Source organism: Eubalaena glacialis, chromosome 19 (assembly GCF_028564815.1).
Source record: "Eubalaena glacialis isolate mEubGla1 chromosome 19, mEubGla1.1.hap2.+ XY, whole genome shotgun sequence".
In the NCBI taxonomy this organism is placed as follows: Eukaryota; Metazoa; Chordata; class Mammalia; order Artiodactyla; family Balaenidae; genus Eubalaena; species Eubalaena glacialis.
Window position 1 is genome coordinate 12,737,937 of NC_083734.1, and position 15,265 is coordinate 12,753,201.

Here is a 15,265-nt window from a genome sequence, read left to right on the forward strand (position 1 = left end):
GGTCTAAGTTGGGCCCGTGAGGTGGTCTGCTGACCCCGGCTTTCCCCATGTTTGGGATCAGTGGGCCATGGCGTTTTGTGCTGCTCTAGGGCTCTAGAATGTTGTGGAATAGATTTCCTGACTATGCAGTTTCTTGTGTTCTAGAAGAATGTCACCGAGCAGGAACACAGGCAGTCCCTGCAGCTCACTTTCCGCTCACTCTGCACGTATTTTAGGTAAGTTTACAGTTCTTTTCAGTTGTCCAGTATTTCAGATCTTTGCAGCGTTGTTTTCTTGAGCTCTCCCTTCCTTTCATGTGCTTTTGGAGTAACCAAGTACTTCCCTCACTCAGCCAGGTTTCTAGAGTGAGGTATCACTAGACTCAGAAGTGACCAAAACAGTCGTAGAATAATAGTCTTGTCAAGAGCTTGCTCCAAGTCCCAGTCACTGTAAGACACTTCAGAGTTGAACCCATGGGGAATCGCCTTGAATGCTTCAGTTTCTACATGAGTTTTGAAGACAAGAACAGAAGCTGAAGGAGTTTGGGGTCCAGTCCTCAAGTCTAAAAACCCAGATACATTAAAGCCCAACTGCAGAGGCACAGAGTGGTAGTTTTGCAAAAATTGTGCTGGGAGGGGTGACATGGAGACCATTACCTGCTTTGACTCCCAAAGAAGCTCATGGGCCTGTAGGTTGCATTATTAGAGGTATATATAGACTCGTGAAGGAGGGAGGGGACTCAAAGCCTGAGCAACTGTCTGCAGGTCAGACTGTACCTGGTACGGAGGCCAGATTTAGAGGACTGTATAAAATGTCTTCAGAATCGAGTATCAAGGATGATGAAAGAGCCTGGGGCTCATGTGAAGAACCTTTGAAGACACAGGGAATGTTTAGCTTGGATTGTCAGATTAGCAGTCATGAGATTAGGTGTATTTCCTGTTGGTGGCCAAGGTGATTTATTCATCATATTTATTCCCTGGAATCTTTTCTGAGGACTTGCAGATTTATGGGCCTGTGCTTAGGACAGACAGTGGCACAGACCCAGCTGGGACCCTGGCCTTTTCCTGACCCAAACTCCTCACATCCCATAGAACTGACAGTGAAATCTTGCTAGGTTCCCTTTTGGAACCTTTTGAGATAGACAGCGTGAAAATCCCCTTCCTGAAACAAGGTGTCATGACTAGTTTGTGTCCTTCCAGTGATAAGGATCCAGGCGGCCTTCTGCTGTTACCTGAGAAAGGCGACCTGGCCGACGTGGACATCGGTGAAGTGCTGGCGGCCATGAACACTCTGCTGTCTGTTGCCGCTCGAGAGGTAACTGGTGCCGCGCTGTTTCCTGTGCCTCTTGCCTTTAGGAGACGGGGTGGGGCAGTCATGGCTCCTTCCCCTTTAGCCCTCATTTACAGCACGATTGTAACTTTGCCGGTGACTGGCACACACGAGCACAGAGGTTTCCCCGCCTGCCTTTGCTTCTGGTCAGCAGCTCCTGCAGATGAGCGAGAGGGTGCTTCCCTGCGCCTTGGTAGTCAGCCAGCAATCAATACCTGAAAGTGCTCAGTAAGACTCCCTTTGAAAAGGAGGAGTGGGTATTTACTGAGTGCCCTCGTGGTGTCAGTCAGCGAGCCCAGCGCATAGTCCTATATTTGTGGTGTGAATTCTGTGGAAAAAGCCTTTAACTTTTTTTAAAATTTAAGATTACTTAGCAAACCCACAGGCTAATCAAATCTGAAAAGATGGTCTCTTTTTTTCTGTGCTAATGATATTTTAAAGTTTTTTTCTGTTTTTTTTTTTTAACATGAAGGATTTTGTTTCTCAAAATGTAGTCCATTTGTCACCTGGATCAGAATCGCCTGGTACATTGTGGCAAACATTTGGATTTCTAGGTCCCACCCCAAGCTACTGATTTAGAATCTCTGGGGGTAGGGCTTAAAACTCTGCATTGTATCCAGCACCCCCAGAGATTCTGAAGTAGCAGGAGCCCTGTAGTAGCGGACCAAGCACTGCCTCTCTGGATAAAATACAGGAACCAGGGAGTTAGAGGAGATGTTGTGGAGAGAGTGCAGACCACACCCTTGATGTGTTTAATGACGTGGCTGAACTTGGTGTCTTTAAATCTCTTATGTTTTTGTTGGTGCTTTGCTGTTTTCAGGTTGCTTCTAGAGCCGTGATTTCGTTCATTCCCAGCTGCCTGTGGTGGTAGGCCACTCAGCACTTACCCCCCCATTTGCTCACAGGGACCTTAGAGAGCTTTCAGTGTGCTGGGTTGTCATTTGTAGTGTGCTAGGTCACACTGGGCTGGCCACTATTTAGACCTAATATTAGTTTAAATTCAGGGTTATTTTTATTTTACTGTGATGCCTGTGTTCTTTAAGGTAATGTATTGACTTTATAAGCCTTAACTGTTTTTAATCAATGCTCTATTTTCTGCTGTCACATTAATGTTCTCTTCGGTTATTTTCTCCTTTCTGTCTCCTTTCCAGACCCATCTCTTGAGTCTCCCTTAAAAATCTTACTCCAGCCTACTGCCCATCGGTTTTTGCTCTGCCCTGGTTAGCCGTGTGTCATTCTCATCTGTTTTCATTTTTGCCATTTCCCACACTTGCCCTTTCTCCTGGAGCTCATCTAAATTCTGTGTTTCCCAGACCGCTGAATTCTTATTTAAGTTCTACGTTCCCATCATCAGTGCCCCTGGGCAGAAGCCTCCAGTGTTCTCACTGGTTTTCGTGGGTGTTAATTCCGCCTCCTGCGTGAGTCGGTACGTGCTGGAGCCAGGACTAAAACCCAGGCTATGTGACTCTTAGTCTTGCCCCCTTTCCACTCGGTCAGGTGTGCTGTGAGTTGTGCGTAGAGAAGTGAGATAGCATTTGTCCAAGAGAATTCCTCATAATCTTCACTATTTGGAGATCACATGATTGTCTTTTCTTCCCTGTCACTTTCCTGTGATACAAAGGAAGTTAGAAACTTCACCGAACCTCCCAGGCCAGGGATCACTGCAGCCATTGAGATATTTCCTTGAATTATCTCTTTGAGTAAGAAACATTTATGGTTGTACTAAAGAAGAAGAGTTAGATTTAAAAAAACTTTTTTTCAAGGTGGTCAGAAATGTACCTAGTCTGAAAAATTTCTCGCAAGTCTGTTAATTCAGTAGAGATCCACTAAAAGCCTGCTGTGTGCCGGGCCCTGTGCGAGGCACGGGGGTACAGTGCCAAAAGAGCACAGTCTTGAGCAGGCAAACATGTCGTCAGTTATAATACAGTAAGGGCCTAAAAGCGTAGGTCTTGTGGGTACAGAAGAGCACACCTGACCCTATCTGGTGGGAGAAGGCAGTAGAGCTTGAGAAGGGCTTTTTGGAGGAGGTGGTGCTGGAGCTCCTTGTGAGCCCATGAACGGAGTCTGATCAGGCATAGAGGAAGGGGTGTCCTTAATCGAATGGCATATGTAACAGGCTAGTGACAAGATGGGGAGGAGCAGGTATTTGAAGAGGAGAATGGTAACGGCCAGGCTTTGAACATGTTGGGTTTATGGTTCTGGTAGGACTTCAGGTGACAGTGTCTGGTTGGACCCTCAGGAGCTGAGTCAGTGCTGGAAATGGAGATTTGCAGTCATTCACCAGCAGGTGACAGTTGAAGCCATGAATGTCAGTGTCCTGTCATCGCCTGTGGGCATCTGTGTAGAAAGGGCAGCCAGGAGAGTAAGAAGGAGAGGCAGGAAGAAAGTCAGGGGCCACAGAAGCTGAGGGAGGAGAGAGCTTCAAGTAGGACCGTGGTTGGCACAGCTACCAGGGCTGAGGTTCAGTGGGGAGGCTTTGCTCTCTAGGTGGCAACTAATGCCTTTGACGAATGGCTTCAACGAGTGGTGGGGGCAGGAGAGGTAGAATGGCAGGGAGGGGAAAGGCAAGCACAGCAGGTGTAGGCAACTTTCTCAAACGGGAACACACGTACAAAAAAATATATATTGATGGACAATTTAAAGAAACAACTATCCATTTTAAGAAGTGGAACATTACCAATATTTTTGCAGTCTGCCCCTCCCCGCCCAGTGCCCTTCCATGGCTCATCTTCCTCCTTCCTCATCAGAGGTAACCACCATTCTGAAATTTATGTTCATCGTTTCCTTGTTTTTCTTTCTACTTATCCCTACATAGCAGGCTTGTTTTCCCTGGTTTTGGTCTTTGATGGAATCATGTGGCATACAGTCTTCTGGGACAAGTTTTTTTCACTCAACAGCATTTTTGAGATTCATGCATGTTGATGTATGTGCTGCAGTTCCCCCGACCCCCAACCCACTGGCACACAATATTCCCCTTATGAATCTGCCATAATTTATCCATTTTACTGTGGAGGGATAGTTGGGTTGTTTCCAGTTGGGGGCATTTACATGGAAGTAATATGTCTTGTGGTTTGTAGGTGCAAGAATTTATCCCTAGAGGTCATTTGACTCTTCAGAGAAACTGGAGAATAAAGATGATGGTTAGAGAGCCATAGGGGATAAAGAATTGTCTTTTAAAATGGGAGAGATTTGATTGAAGGCTCAGGGGACGGAGCCGGAGAGAAAAGGAATTTTTGAAGATGTGAGAGAGAGAGAGAGAGAGAGAGAGAGGGAGAGAGGGGCGAGATAACCGTGGGGTAATGTTCCTAAGGGGTGGAAGGGGGATGGCACGTGGAGTCCAAACCATCTGTAAAGGCTCTGAACAGCTGGAGGGCAAGAGAGGAGTTTTCATAATACTGTCTTTCTTGGTCACTTTTGGGTTGAAAGCTCTGTCATAAATATTCCCCACTTCCCTAGAATCTCTTTGTCTCTGACAGCTGCTTTCTTAGAGAACGCCCCTGGCTGTGTTCTGTGAATGGCCTGTTGTAAACACTTTCCATTTCTCTCCTCCCTTGTAGTGTGAGCTGTTGATGGTCGATGGGGCCCAAGGGGAGGTGGGCTCTGTGCTCTTCTCCCTGTTCTGGTCTGTCCAAGGCAGCCTGCTGTCCTGGTGCTACCTGCAGCTGAAGAGCACGGACTCTGGAGCCAAAGATCTTGCCGCTGACCTTATTGAAAAATGTGAGTTTCAGTACAGAATCCATGAAAACAGATAGGTGTTGGGGTTTGACTCTGTGTGTGCTCTCTTCTTAGTACCTCATGCATAGAACAGAGTGTGTGTGGTTTTCATTTCATTATTACAAATCAGATCTGTCTTCGGGTTGTTTTTTTCTTCTTAAGATGGAATTCTGTATCATGTCTTTTTGCTCAGTTTCCTGTCTGAATGAAGTAGTATGCCTAAGTGTTTTTATTGTACGGTTGGGTCATCTCATGGCCTAAACATTGCCTCTGCGGTCATACAGCACTCTTAGATGATACTGTATTCTTCAGTAGAGTCTGTCTTCCCTGTTTTAATCAAATTATCCAAAAAAGAAAGTCTTGAACTTTAAAAATCTAAGGTACATGTGAGCACTTCTGTGATCTTTGCTGGTACTGAAAATATTCAGATTCATGTCCCATAAACCCACAGAAAATTATATGAAACCCAACAGGTTCTGAGAATTTGTATGTAGAAAAATCAGTTCCATCAAACTTGGTCTCAGCAGGCATGTCAAAAATGCTTACAGTATTGAGTCTTGGCTCTTCAAGTTTGGCCTGCCATATGGCGTACCTAGAGATGGGCCCTTTGTAAACAAAGGGAGAGGCAGACCAGCAACTGGGTTGGTCAGCCATGTACCTTCACTTATAAAAGGGATATCTCCACCCCATTGAAAAGTAGCGAAGACAAAAAAAAAAAAAAATCACTCACTTTAAAAGTAAACTTTTACTGAGATTCGCAGTGCTTTTCCCTCCCAGAGGAAAACGTTTGTATGACACTTAAATGGTCTCTTGGTCTTTCTGACGGGGAATTCCCTCCACAGCTTCTGTGACCCTCTCCAGCTTTGTCCTTGATGATGACCAAGCAAGTGATGTTTCTACCATATAAAATATTAATTATTTTCTTTATGTTTTGGCAGATGTGGGACAGTTTCTGGCACGCATGAGAGTGATTTTGGAATCCCTTTTGTCACAGTATAGCGGGAAAACTGTAGTAGAAAAATTATGTAATTCGGTGTTTTCAATGGCAGCTCGTCAACTGGTAAGACAGAGTGGCAGCCGTTTGTAAGGGGTGGGAGGGGGCAGAGTCTGAGGTGGACGCTAAGTGCTTCGTTCATCTTCCTGTAGGTGATCTTTCTGCTGGACTTTTGCACATTAGATATTTCACACTGCACGCTCTTGAGAGAGTTCAGTGCCCTGACGGAGCTGTTGAAGGAGCTCTGCAGTGACCCTGATGGAGGACTGAACAAGGTACCTCGAGCTGGCATTTGAACCTGCTTTGTATCCCCTCTTAGGAGCGCTGTGACCATACGTAATGAGACATACCACTCAGTTATAGGTCTACACGAATAAGTTACCTCTAGAAGAGCCCCCTCTGTTTTATCAGTACTTTATCTGTGTCTATCAACTTTATCAGTGTTGGTTTTGCCAGCAAGGATAAATGCCAGTCTGAGTTGATTTGGCATGGTCAGCATTAGACAGGAGACACAGAGGAAGCTGTACATAGATTAATTTCATCGTTCTATAGCACATGAAATTATATAAAAACCATGTGAATGATTAACCAAATTGAAGTCCAGAAGAGAAAATCTGTGTTGAAAGGCAAATTAGAGGGTTGGGTATTTAAAAGCATTTTCTCCCTTACTCAGCCTTATAGGACAAAACGTTTTTTCACTGTCTTGTTTGAATCTCACAACTCTGTGGGAGTAGAAAGGGCATATATTTAAAAGCCTGTTTTAAAGACAAAAAAAGCAAAGACTGAAAAAGGGAGGGAGAAGACAAGATGGGCTCAGGTTTGCCAAGGTCCCAAATAGAAGTGTAAGGTCTTTCATGCTAGTACTGGAACTTCATGCTAGTACTGGTTTGTAAGAAATAGTTCTTACAGGTAGTGATAGTTAGAAAAATAAAAGCTAATCAGAGTTACTATAACGCAATAGAAACCCCATGTCTTCTCTGCTGAATAAATGTATGTTGATCGATATGTATAGATGGGAACGTCAGGTATATTTTTAGCCTGTGTGATGATTTGTGTAGGGATGTCAAAGGCTACTGTCTGGGGCACTGATGCACAACACAGTTTCCTGTGTATGGCTGGATGTAGAGTGATGAAAACCCTTCTTTCTTAACTCGTTTGTCTACGTAGCTGGATGTCGAGACTTGGCAACAGGAACGTCCTGTGGTGTTACATACGTGGACCAAGGAGTCTGCTCACAACTATGAGAATAACTGCCATGAGGTGTCTGTCTTTGTTAGCCCAGGGGCAACCTATTTTGAGGTGGAATTTGATGAGAGATGTGAAACTGAAAAAAGGTACAACTCACCTGTTCTTTTTCCCCAAGCAATAATGGATCAGAAATGAGAGACGGAAAGTGATAGAGATTATGCTTTCACAGGTATGATTATCTGGAATTTACTGACGCTAGAGGTGGGAAAACACGCTATGACACAAAAGTTGGCACTGATAAATGGCCCAAGGTGAGTGGTGTTCCCAGAGAGCCATGCGATACTTGCTTCTGTGTCAGTTCTTCTCCTTTTGTCAGCCTCAGGCGGTAATAGAGATATGGTCTTTGAAGGGAAGCACTTACATTACGCTTTTCGTAAAGGGAAGTGTTTATAGCAGAGTTCAGTACCTGTTTTGTAAATAAAGTTTTTTGGGGATACAGCCGTGCCCATTTGTTTGTTTCATCTGTAGCTGCGTCGGCACTGTAGTGGTGGGGTTGAGTCATCGCAACAGAGAGCTGTATGGCCCAGAAAGTCTAATGATTTACTCTCTGGTTCTTCATAGGAACAGTTTGCCACCCCTGGTTTATATCACATTGTCAGAGTAAATGGGGAGTTGTAATCCTTAGCAAGAAAGCGCCAGTGAGTCCAGGAGGGCCCTGACCATGGTGATGAAAGCCAGGATCTCCCTCACAGTTAGGGCCGCATGGTCTCTGGGGCTGGGAAGTTAAGTGCTGCTTCACCGTTGACCTTCTCTCTGCTGTCAGCGGTCTTGGTTGGGAGCAGAGGAGCGGGCAGCATGCTCTCTGGCTGAGTAGGTGGTGGGCAGATGGGCATCTGAGGTTTAGAAAACCGACCAGCAGTTTTCAACTTTGCTTCTTCATAAGATGCAGTTGTGAATTTTCTGTTTCAGTCACTCCGTTATACATTTCTCCTTTAGTAGTTTTGGTGGGGGTGATAAGATACAATGATGAGAATATAGACCATTTTTTTTTTTTTTTTTTTTTTTTGGCCGCGTGGCATGTGGGATCTTAGTTCCCTGACCAGGGATCAAACCCATGCCCTTTGCAGTGGAGGCGCGGGGTCTTAACCACTGGACCGCCAGGGACCAATTTTATATTTAGACCAATCTTGTATTTAGATTTTTTTGAGTCGCAAAGAACATGCTTATTACTGAAATGCTACCTTCTCTAATCAGTTTGACCACATGACTTCTTTGTTTGTCTCTAGAAAGTGACCTTTAAGGCTGGTCCCCGGCTGCAGTTTCTCTTTCACTCTGACAGCAGCAACAATGAGTGGGGCTACAAATTCACCGTCACTGCCTATGGCCTGCCTGATGTCGCCGTGTCTTGGGGCTTGGATTTACAGCTCCTTGTTTCCCGGCTGATGGGACGCCTTGCTTCCCAGTGCATGGCACTCAAATCCCTGCATCGTAAGTCCACAGACCATCCCTTCCCTTCTTGCTAACAGCCACATTGAAGAGCAAGGTGGTACCCCTTTCGTGTAAGTTGTCTCCACATAGCGGCAGAGCAAAGGATTGATAAAATTCCCTTTCAGTTTCCTTTAAACTAAACCAGAATAAGATGTCTACTTGACACCATTTTCATCAAGTTGCTTGACTCAGACACTGGGGCACATTGCCAAGGAAGGACACGGTGGATTCCCTGTCTGTGGAGGACAAGTGGGGAGGGAGCTGAGTTTTGGCAGCATTGTCATCATTTTTTTGTGAGTCAATTTTGGTATACTCCAACAAGAAGGCAGAAATATGGAATAAATTAATTGTATATTCTCTAATTATGTGAATATTTGTGTGAATATGTATAAATATGTGAACATGGATTTAGCCTTAAAGTGATTTCTTCAACTTATTTGTTAAATTCATCCAAGGATGAGTGAAACAAGAAATAGAATGAAACTTTCTAGTGTATTTTATTTCTATATCATGTCTTGAGTTTTTCCTCACTTTAAAAGTAAAATATCATAGAAAAATTGCGTAATGGAAAAAAGCCAAGGGGAAAAGCCATTTTTAATCCTAATACCCAGAGATAACTATTATTAACACTTTAATCTATTTCTATCTAGTCTTTTTTCTTTGTTTATTCATAAACACATATATGGTGGGTGTTTAATTATTGCTGTTATTTTTTTTACAAACTTAAATTTACGAATTGTGAACATGTCCCCATAATGAAACATTTCTAAATGGTCTCCTGTTATACCCTGGAAGTAGTTCCCATTCTGTTTTCAACTTACTACACGGGTTAGTCATTTCAGAGGGACCTGTAACTGAAGCTGTCGTACAGAATGGTAGCATTTCAGGACTGCCTGATGGCTTGGGTTCATTGGGGTATTTGTTTATGAAGTATCACAATTATATTCTGCTAAATGTGTGTGAATTCCCTCCAAGTCTTAATGCCCACGTTTTTTTAAAACCTTTTCTTCACCAGTTCAAAGATTCTCAGTATATTAAGGAAAAAATAGAACTCTCATCAGCCTTCTTTTTCTCTTTCCAGAGTTAGGAAGTAACATGGCAATACCTCAGGCAAAAATGACATTAGTCCTAAACTCCCCCTTGTGGAAACCTGTCTTCAGACACCAAATATGTCCAGAGTTGGGATTAGAAGCAAGCTGGCCCACTCACCCACCCCAGGATAATAAGGAGGTATTTACTCTTCTCTTGTCTTTGTATTTGGAATGGGAAATGTTTACTAATATTTATTACTTTAAATTATAAACATCTGTGTTTGTATCTTATCACCCCCACTAAGCTGTTAGCTCCTCGAGGGCAGAAACTATCCCTTGTTCACTTGGGGTCCACACTGTGCACCACAGGGGCCAGTGTAACGGGTGTTCAGAAGTATTGACTGACTGACTCTTCAGTGATATACAGTAGGTGCTCAGTAAATCTCTCTTGATGGAGTTATTAAACAAACAAGTCGAGTCTATTTCCGGTGCCCGCTGAGTCAAACTTCAGAATAAATGATTTATGCTGTACTTATTTGTTCTCCATGGAACAGTAACACATTATTTAGGCTTATAATAATTAAAAACGAAACAAGTTTGCCCACTGTCTCTTCTTCATCTCTCCGCCCCTCTCTCTCTGCTCTACTACTTTTCCTCCCTTCTTCCTGCCTCCCCCTACCCCAGTTCTTCAGTAGTTAATTGCTGAATCCAGGGGTTCTTGCTCAGCTTCTCTTCTCCTTTGCCTCTCTGCTCCTTCAGACCCTCTCTTCTCTTATTCCATGGCAGCCCACTGTCGTCTCTTAATCTCACCTCTCCATCTACCTCCTTTATTGACCTCTCTTCTTCCTCCTTCTCTAAAGAGTAGGCTTCATTTGGGCTTTCTCCCCTTTCCTGCACCCCACCAAGACTTGATCCTGTCTCCTCTCTTCTGTTGTCGTATCTGTGTGAAAAATACCTAAATGTCAGTTTCCAGCCCTGGTTCTTCTCCCAGGCTCCAGTCGTGTATCCCCATCTTCCTGTTAGGTATTTCCATTTCAGTGTTCTGATTCTCTTTAATTTAGAGGTGTAAAACCAGGATGTCTCCCTGGACTTCTCACTCCTGTTACTGTCATTATTGTTTTCCCAGGCATTGAACCACTGCTGCCTAGCATCACCTTTATCCCCACCTTGTTCTCACCTTTCCTGTCCAGTCAGCTGCAAGCCCTGTGGCTTCTTCCTTGAGATGTTCATCACTGTCTGTTTCCTCTGTCTCCATCTTTATTCAGACCCTCATCTTGCACTTGCATTGTTACATTGGTACCTACCAAGTTTTTTTTAATCACTGCATTATCTTGTCATTCCACTGCCAAGTACCATTAATGGCTCCCCGTTGCCCACAGGGTGAAGTCTAAACTCCTCAGTGTGACAGTCAAGGCTCTCTACAGTCTCCTTTCACCTTACCTATCTGACTCTAGTTCCCACCACTCCCCAGCTGAGACTTCAGGCCAGGTCAGTCTCCCCACTGACTCTTAACTTTTGCTCATGGTTGTGTTCCTCAGGGCCAAACCTGCCCAGTCTTCAAGGTCCAGTCCAAAGCCCATCCCCTCCAGGAGGCTTTTCTTAGTTACTTTAACCTGCCAGGAGCTCTCTCCTGTGAATTCTCAGCACTGGGTGTCCCTTCTAGGCATTTGGCACTTGATAATCTTATGCTTTACAGTAGTGGTAGTTTTAATGCTTTTAATGTTTTATTTATGTTTACCTTTTTTTTTTTTTTTTTTTTTTTTTAACCCATGTATCTGTCTGATCTCCCCCAAGTAGATTGAAACTTCCTGAGAGTATGCACCGCGTTTTATACTTCTGCTTTGGCCTAGTAGGTGTTCAGTAAACTTTATTTTTTGAATGAATGCATTAAACATGATGGTTTTTCTTGTTGTTGTTGTTGTTCCCAGGTTAAGAACATCCCTGATGATCCCTGCCACCAATTTCTTCTTGACTTTGCACAGTCAGATCCTGCCCAGAACTTCTGTGGGCCATATTCAGAACTTTTCAAAGGATTCATACAGGCATGTAGAAAACAGGCCCCAAAGACAGATATAGTTGCTGGTTCCACTATTGATCAAGCTGTGAACGCCACCTTTGCTGCTCTGGTGTATCGCACTCCAGACTTATATGAGAAGCTGCAAAAATATGGTAACTTATATTACAGGGAATGTTTTTGATCTGAAGGCCAATTGCTAAGTTTTAAGAAAGCTTATCTTAAGTGAAAGTTTTAAAATATTTTGGAACATAAACATACTTCTACAACTGTAGACTTCATCTTGTCAGTCCTACTTTGCCAGTCAAAAGATTTGTGACCAATTTATAGTTAGCAGATTGCAGTATATAGCAAGTAGCCTTGAGTTTCCTAATTAGCAGGCAATTTGTCTTTATCCAGAATTCTCATGGAAAACTGCCGAGAAGTTTAATGGAAAGAAACCTTAACTTGGGTTGTAGTCCCAGCTCACAAACTAGAAGTTGTGCGGCTTCAGGTTAATCAGATAACCTTTCTGCACCTGAGTATCCTTATCCGTAAAGTTTAGAGTTGATTAGCTCTAACATGCTAAGAAATTCCAATTTAAACCTGAGATGTTTAGGTAATTGAATGTGCTAATAACCAAGGAGGAAATGCAGGTATTAACTCCATCTTTAGACTTGCAGCTTCTTTGTAGCATCATCCCTGCTTGGTTTCCTTTGTTGATAGCCTGCTCCTTGCCATTTCTTTTCCTCATGTCCCCCAGGGATACCATCTCTGTGTATTTACTATAAGTGTAGACTGCAGCCTAACAGGACCCACAGAGAGGGAGGGTCTCTCCCTACTCATAATCTTTCAGGGGAAAAACATTTCAAACCCAACGTAAAGACAAGTTATGGGCTGTCCCAAGCACTTTGGCAGGGTATGTGTTCTTTCCATGGTGCTGATGAAAGAAGCAGGAACAAATGCTTCCTTCCTTAGAGTAGGTAATTGCTTATTGCTCTAATTATTATTATTATTGATATTATTAGCACTGCTACCTTTATTGCTTAGTCCTATGTGTCCCACATTGCAGAGTTTATTTCCTGATGTCTAAATCATCTCAATTACTCCTTCAAATCTTAGTATTTCCTTTAAGAAGCTGCTCAAGTAAATAAAACTATACTGAAGCATGAGTGATTTAAGTAAACAACTGTCGCATGGGAGAGTATATTTCTGCTGGGGATGAGGGGCCAGCTGACCTGTATGGTTTTGAAAAAAATAATTCGGTACATGTTTTCATAATCAAATTGTAGTAAGACAACTGGACAACCTTTGTTACCTGTGGGAACTTTCAGTGGAAGGATAAAAGCCTTGTGAGTTACAAGCTGAGAGATAGAACTCTCCCCCAGCTCTTTTTCAAATCATGTTCAGCTATCACGTACCTATTTGCAGTTAAGAAACACACAATCAAATGTAGGAACTAGAAATATTTTACCGAATACAAGTTGTTTCTAGAATACCTACCACTGTTGCTTTGAAAGAGGTGCAGTTGGTTCCCAGTTCTTTCTGTCCCTGCCTCTAAGGGGCTATTCATGGGTTCTTCAAGACTGAACTACTTTGAGAGTGGTCCTTGTCTAGCTAATTTGCTCATCTTTGTCTAAAAATTTGTCACCCTTTTGGGTTAGAAATGTACGGGAGGAGTTTTTCAACTAGACTCTAAGCTGCTTGAGGGCAGGAACCATGTTTGTTTTTTTCAGCATTGTATTTCCCAGTGCCTGGTATAGAGCCTGGCACATTCTAGGTATTCAGAAAATACATTGCATTTACATTGGCTCAACAGAGAGTGTCACCGTGTTCTAGTAATTTATCCTCTGGTTTTTAGATGAAAAGGGGCAGGCCTCATGGGTCTTTCTTTAAAAAAAAAAAGACAAAAAAGAAAACATTTTTGTTATTTTTCTAATTATAAAAATAATACCTATTCATGTAGAAACTTACAAAGTACAGAAAAGCTTAAAGTAATAATCAACTATAATCTCACCACTTCAAGAACATTTTTCTATTATCATTTTTCTATATATATACCTGGCCTTTTATTTAGGTATATTTATATGTGTACATATGTATATATACACACCATGTTTTTACTATGTATACTCTTTTTAAATAAGATAATTTTGTACATACTGTTTCATAACCAGCCTTTTTTACTTACTATATACCATGAACTTTTTTCCATGGTTTTTTTTTTTTAACATCTTTATTGGAGTATAATTGCTTTACTTTGTTGTGTTAGTTGCTGCTGTATAACAAAGTGAATCAGCTATACGTATACATATATCCCCATATCCCCTCCCTCTTGTGTCTCCCTCCCACCCTCCCTATCCCACCCCTCTAGGTGGTCACAAAGCACAGAGCTGATCTCCCTGTGCTATGCGGCTGCTTCCCACTAGTTATCTGTTTTACATTTGGTAGTGTATATATGTCAATGCCACTCTCTCACTTCGTCTCAGCTTACCCTTTCCCCTCCCCGTGTCCTCAAGTCCGTTCTCTACGTCTGCGTCTTTATTCCTGTCCTGCCCCTAGGTTCTTCAGAACCTTTTTTTTTTTTTTTTTTTAGATTCCATATATATGTGTTAGCATATGATATTTGTTTTTCTCTTTCTGACTTACTTCATTCTGTATGACAGTCTCTAGGTCCATCCACCTCACTACAAATAACCCAATTTCGTTTCGTTTTATGGCTGAGTAATATTCCATTGTATATATGTGCCACTTCTTCTTTATCCATTCATCTGTCGATGGACACTTAGGTTGCTTCCATGTCCTGGCTATTGTAAATAGAGCTGCAGTGAACATTGTGGTACATGACTCTTTTTGAATTATGGTTTTCTCAGGGTATATGCCCAGTAGTGGATTGCTGGGTCATATGGTAGTTCTATTTTTAGTTTTTTAAGGAACCTCCATACTGTTCTCCATAGTGGCTATATCAATTTACATTCCCACCAACAGTGCAAGAGGGTTCCCTTTTCTCCACACCCTCTCCAGCATTTATTGTTTGTAGATTTTCCATGTTATTAATTATTTTTTACTCACTTTTAATAATTTTTATTTTGCTTTTAATTTTTTGGTATTTTACTTTTATATTTTTACTTTTAATATTTTACTTTAACAGTATATCCATTTCAGATGCTGTTTGTTTGAAAAAAATTAGTTTGAAGTAACACAGAGAACCCATTACAGGTGTTTGTGGTTTAATTGATAGTTTTTTCCCCCAGTCCTCTCTTACGACCCGCCATGTGCAGGTGTCAGGGGAAGAGTTTTCCTTTGCGGAGATTGGGAGGTGACTTTGGGCTTCATGTTGCAATAGTGAATTGTGTTAACTGAATGTAACCTCTCCTTTCCCCAGTAAACAGTGGGGGCAAGACAGCCCTGAGTGAGGAGTTCGCACAGGTGTATTCCTTGGCAGATGGGATTCGAATATGGATGGTAAGGTTTTCCTTTGCATGTGATTTTTATATATTTTGAGTTTTCCCACCATGATATCATTGAATTAAGGTAAGTAGCTCTCTT

At 42.5% G+C, this 15,265-nt stretch overlaps 1 protein-coding gene across 7 annotated transcripts in view; it reads left to right on the top strand.

Moving 5' to 3' along the window:
• ZZEF1 (zinc finger ZZ-type and EF-hand domain containing 1) overlaps positions 1 to 15,265 on the top strand; it is a 117,212-nt gene that overhangs the window by 48,912 nt on the left and 53,035 nt on the right. For 4 of the 7 annotated variants that reach the window (XM_061176817.1, XM_061176816.1, XM_061176814.1 and 1 more), the window contains 11 exons: positions 145 to 215; positions 1,179 to 1,293; positions 4,866 to 5,025; positions 5,961 to 6,082; positions 6,169 to 6,291; positions 7,184 to 7,350; positions 7,434 to 7,515; positions 8,491 to 8,692; positions 9,774 to 9,922; positions 11,652 to 11,892; positions 15,102 to 15,181. In XM_061176817.1, the coding sequence (XP_061032800.1) occupies positions 145 to 215; positions 1,179 to 1,293; positions 4,866 to 5,025; positions 5,961 to 6,082; positions 6,169 to 6,291; positions 7,184 to 7,350; positions 7,434 to 7,515; positions 8,491 to 8,692; positions 9,774 to 9,922; positions 11,652 to 11,892; positions 15,102 to 15,181 (1,512 nt within the window). The remainder of the gene's footprint in view (positions 1 to 144; positions 216 to 1,178; positions 1,294 to 4,865; positions 5,026 to 5,960; positions 6,083 to 6,168; positions 6,292 to 7,183; positions 7,351 to 7,433; positions 7,516 to 8,490; positions 8,693 to 9,773; positions 9,923 to 11,651; positions 11,893 to 15,101; positions 15,182 to 15,265) is intronic. The other 3 variants (XM_061176820.1, XM_061176815.1, XM_061176818.1) reach the window with 2 other exon arrangements.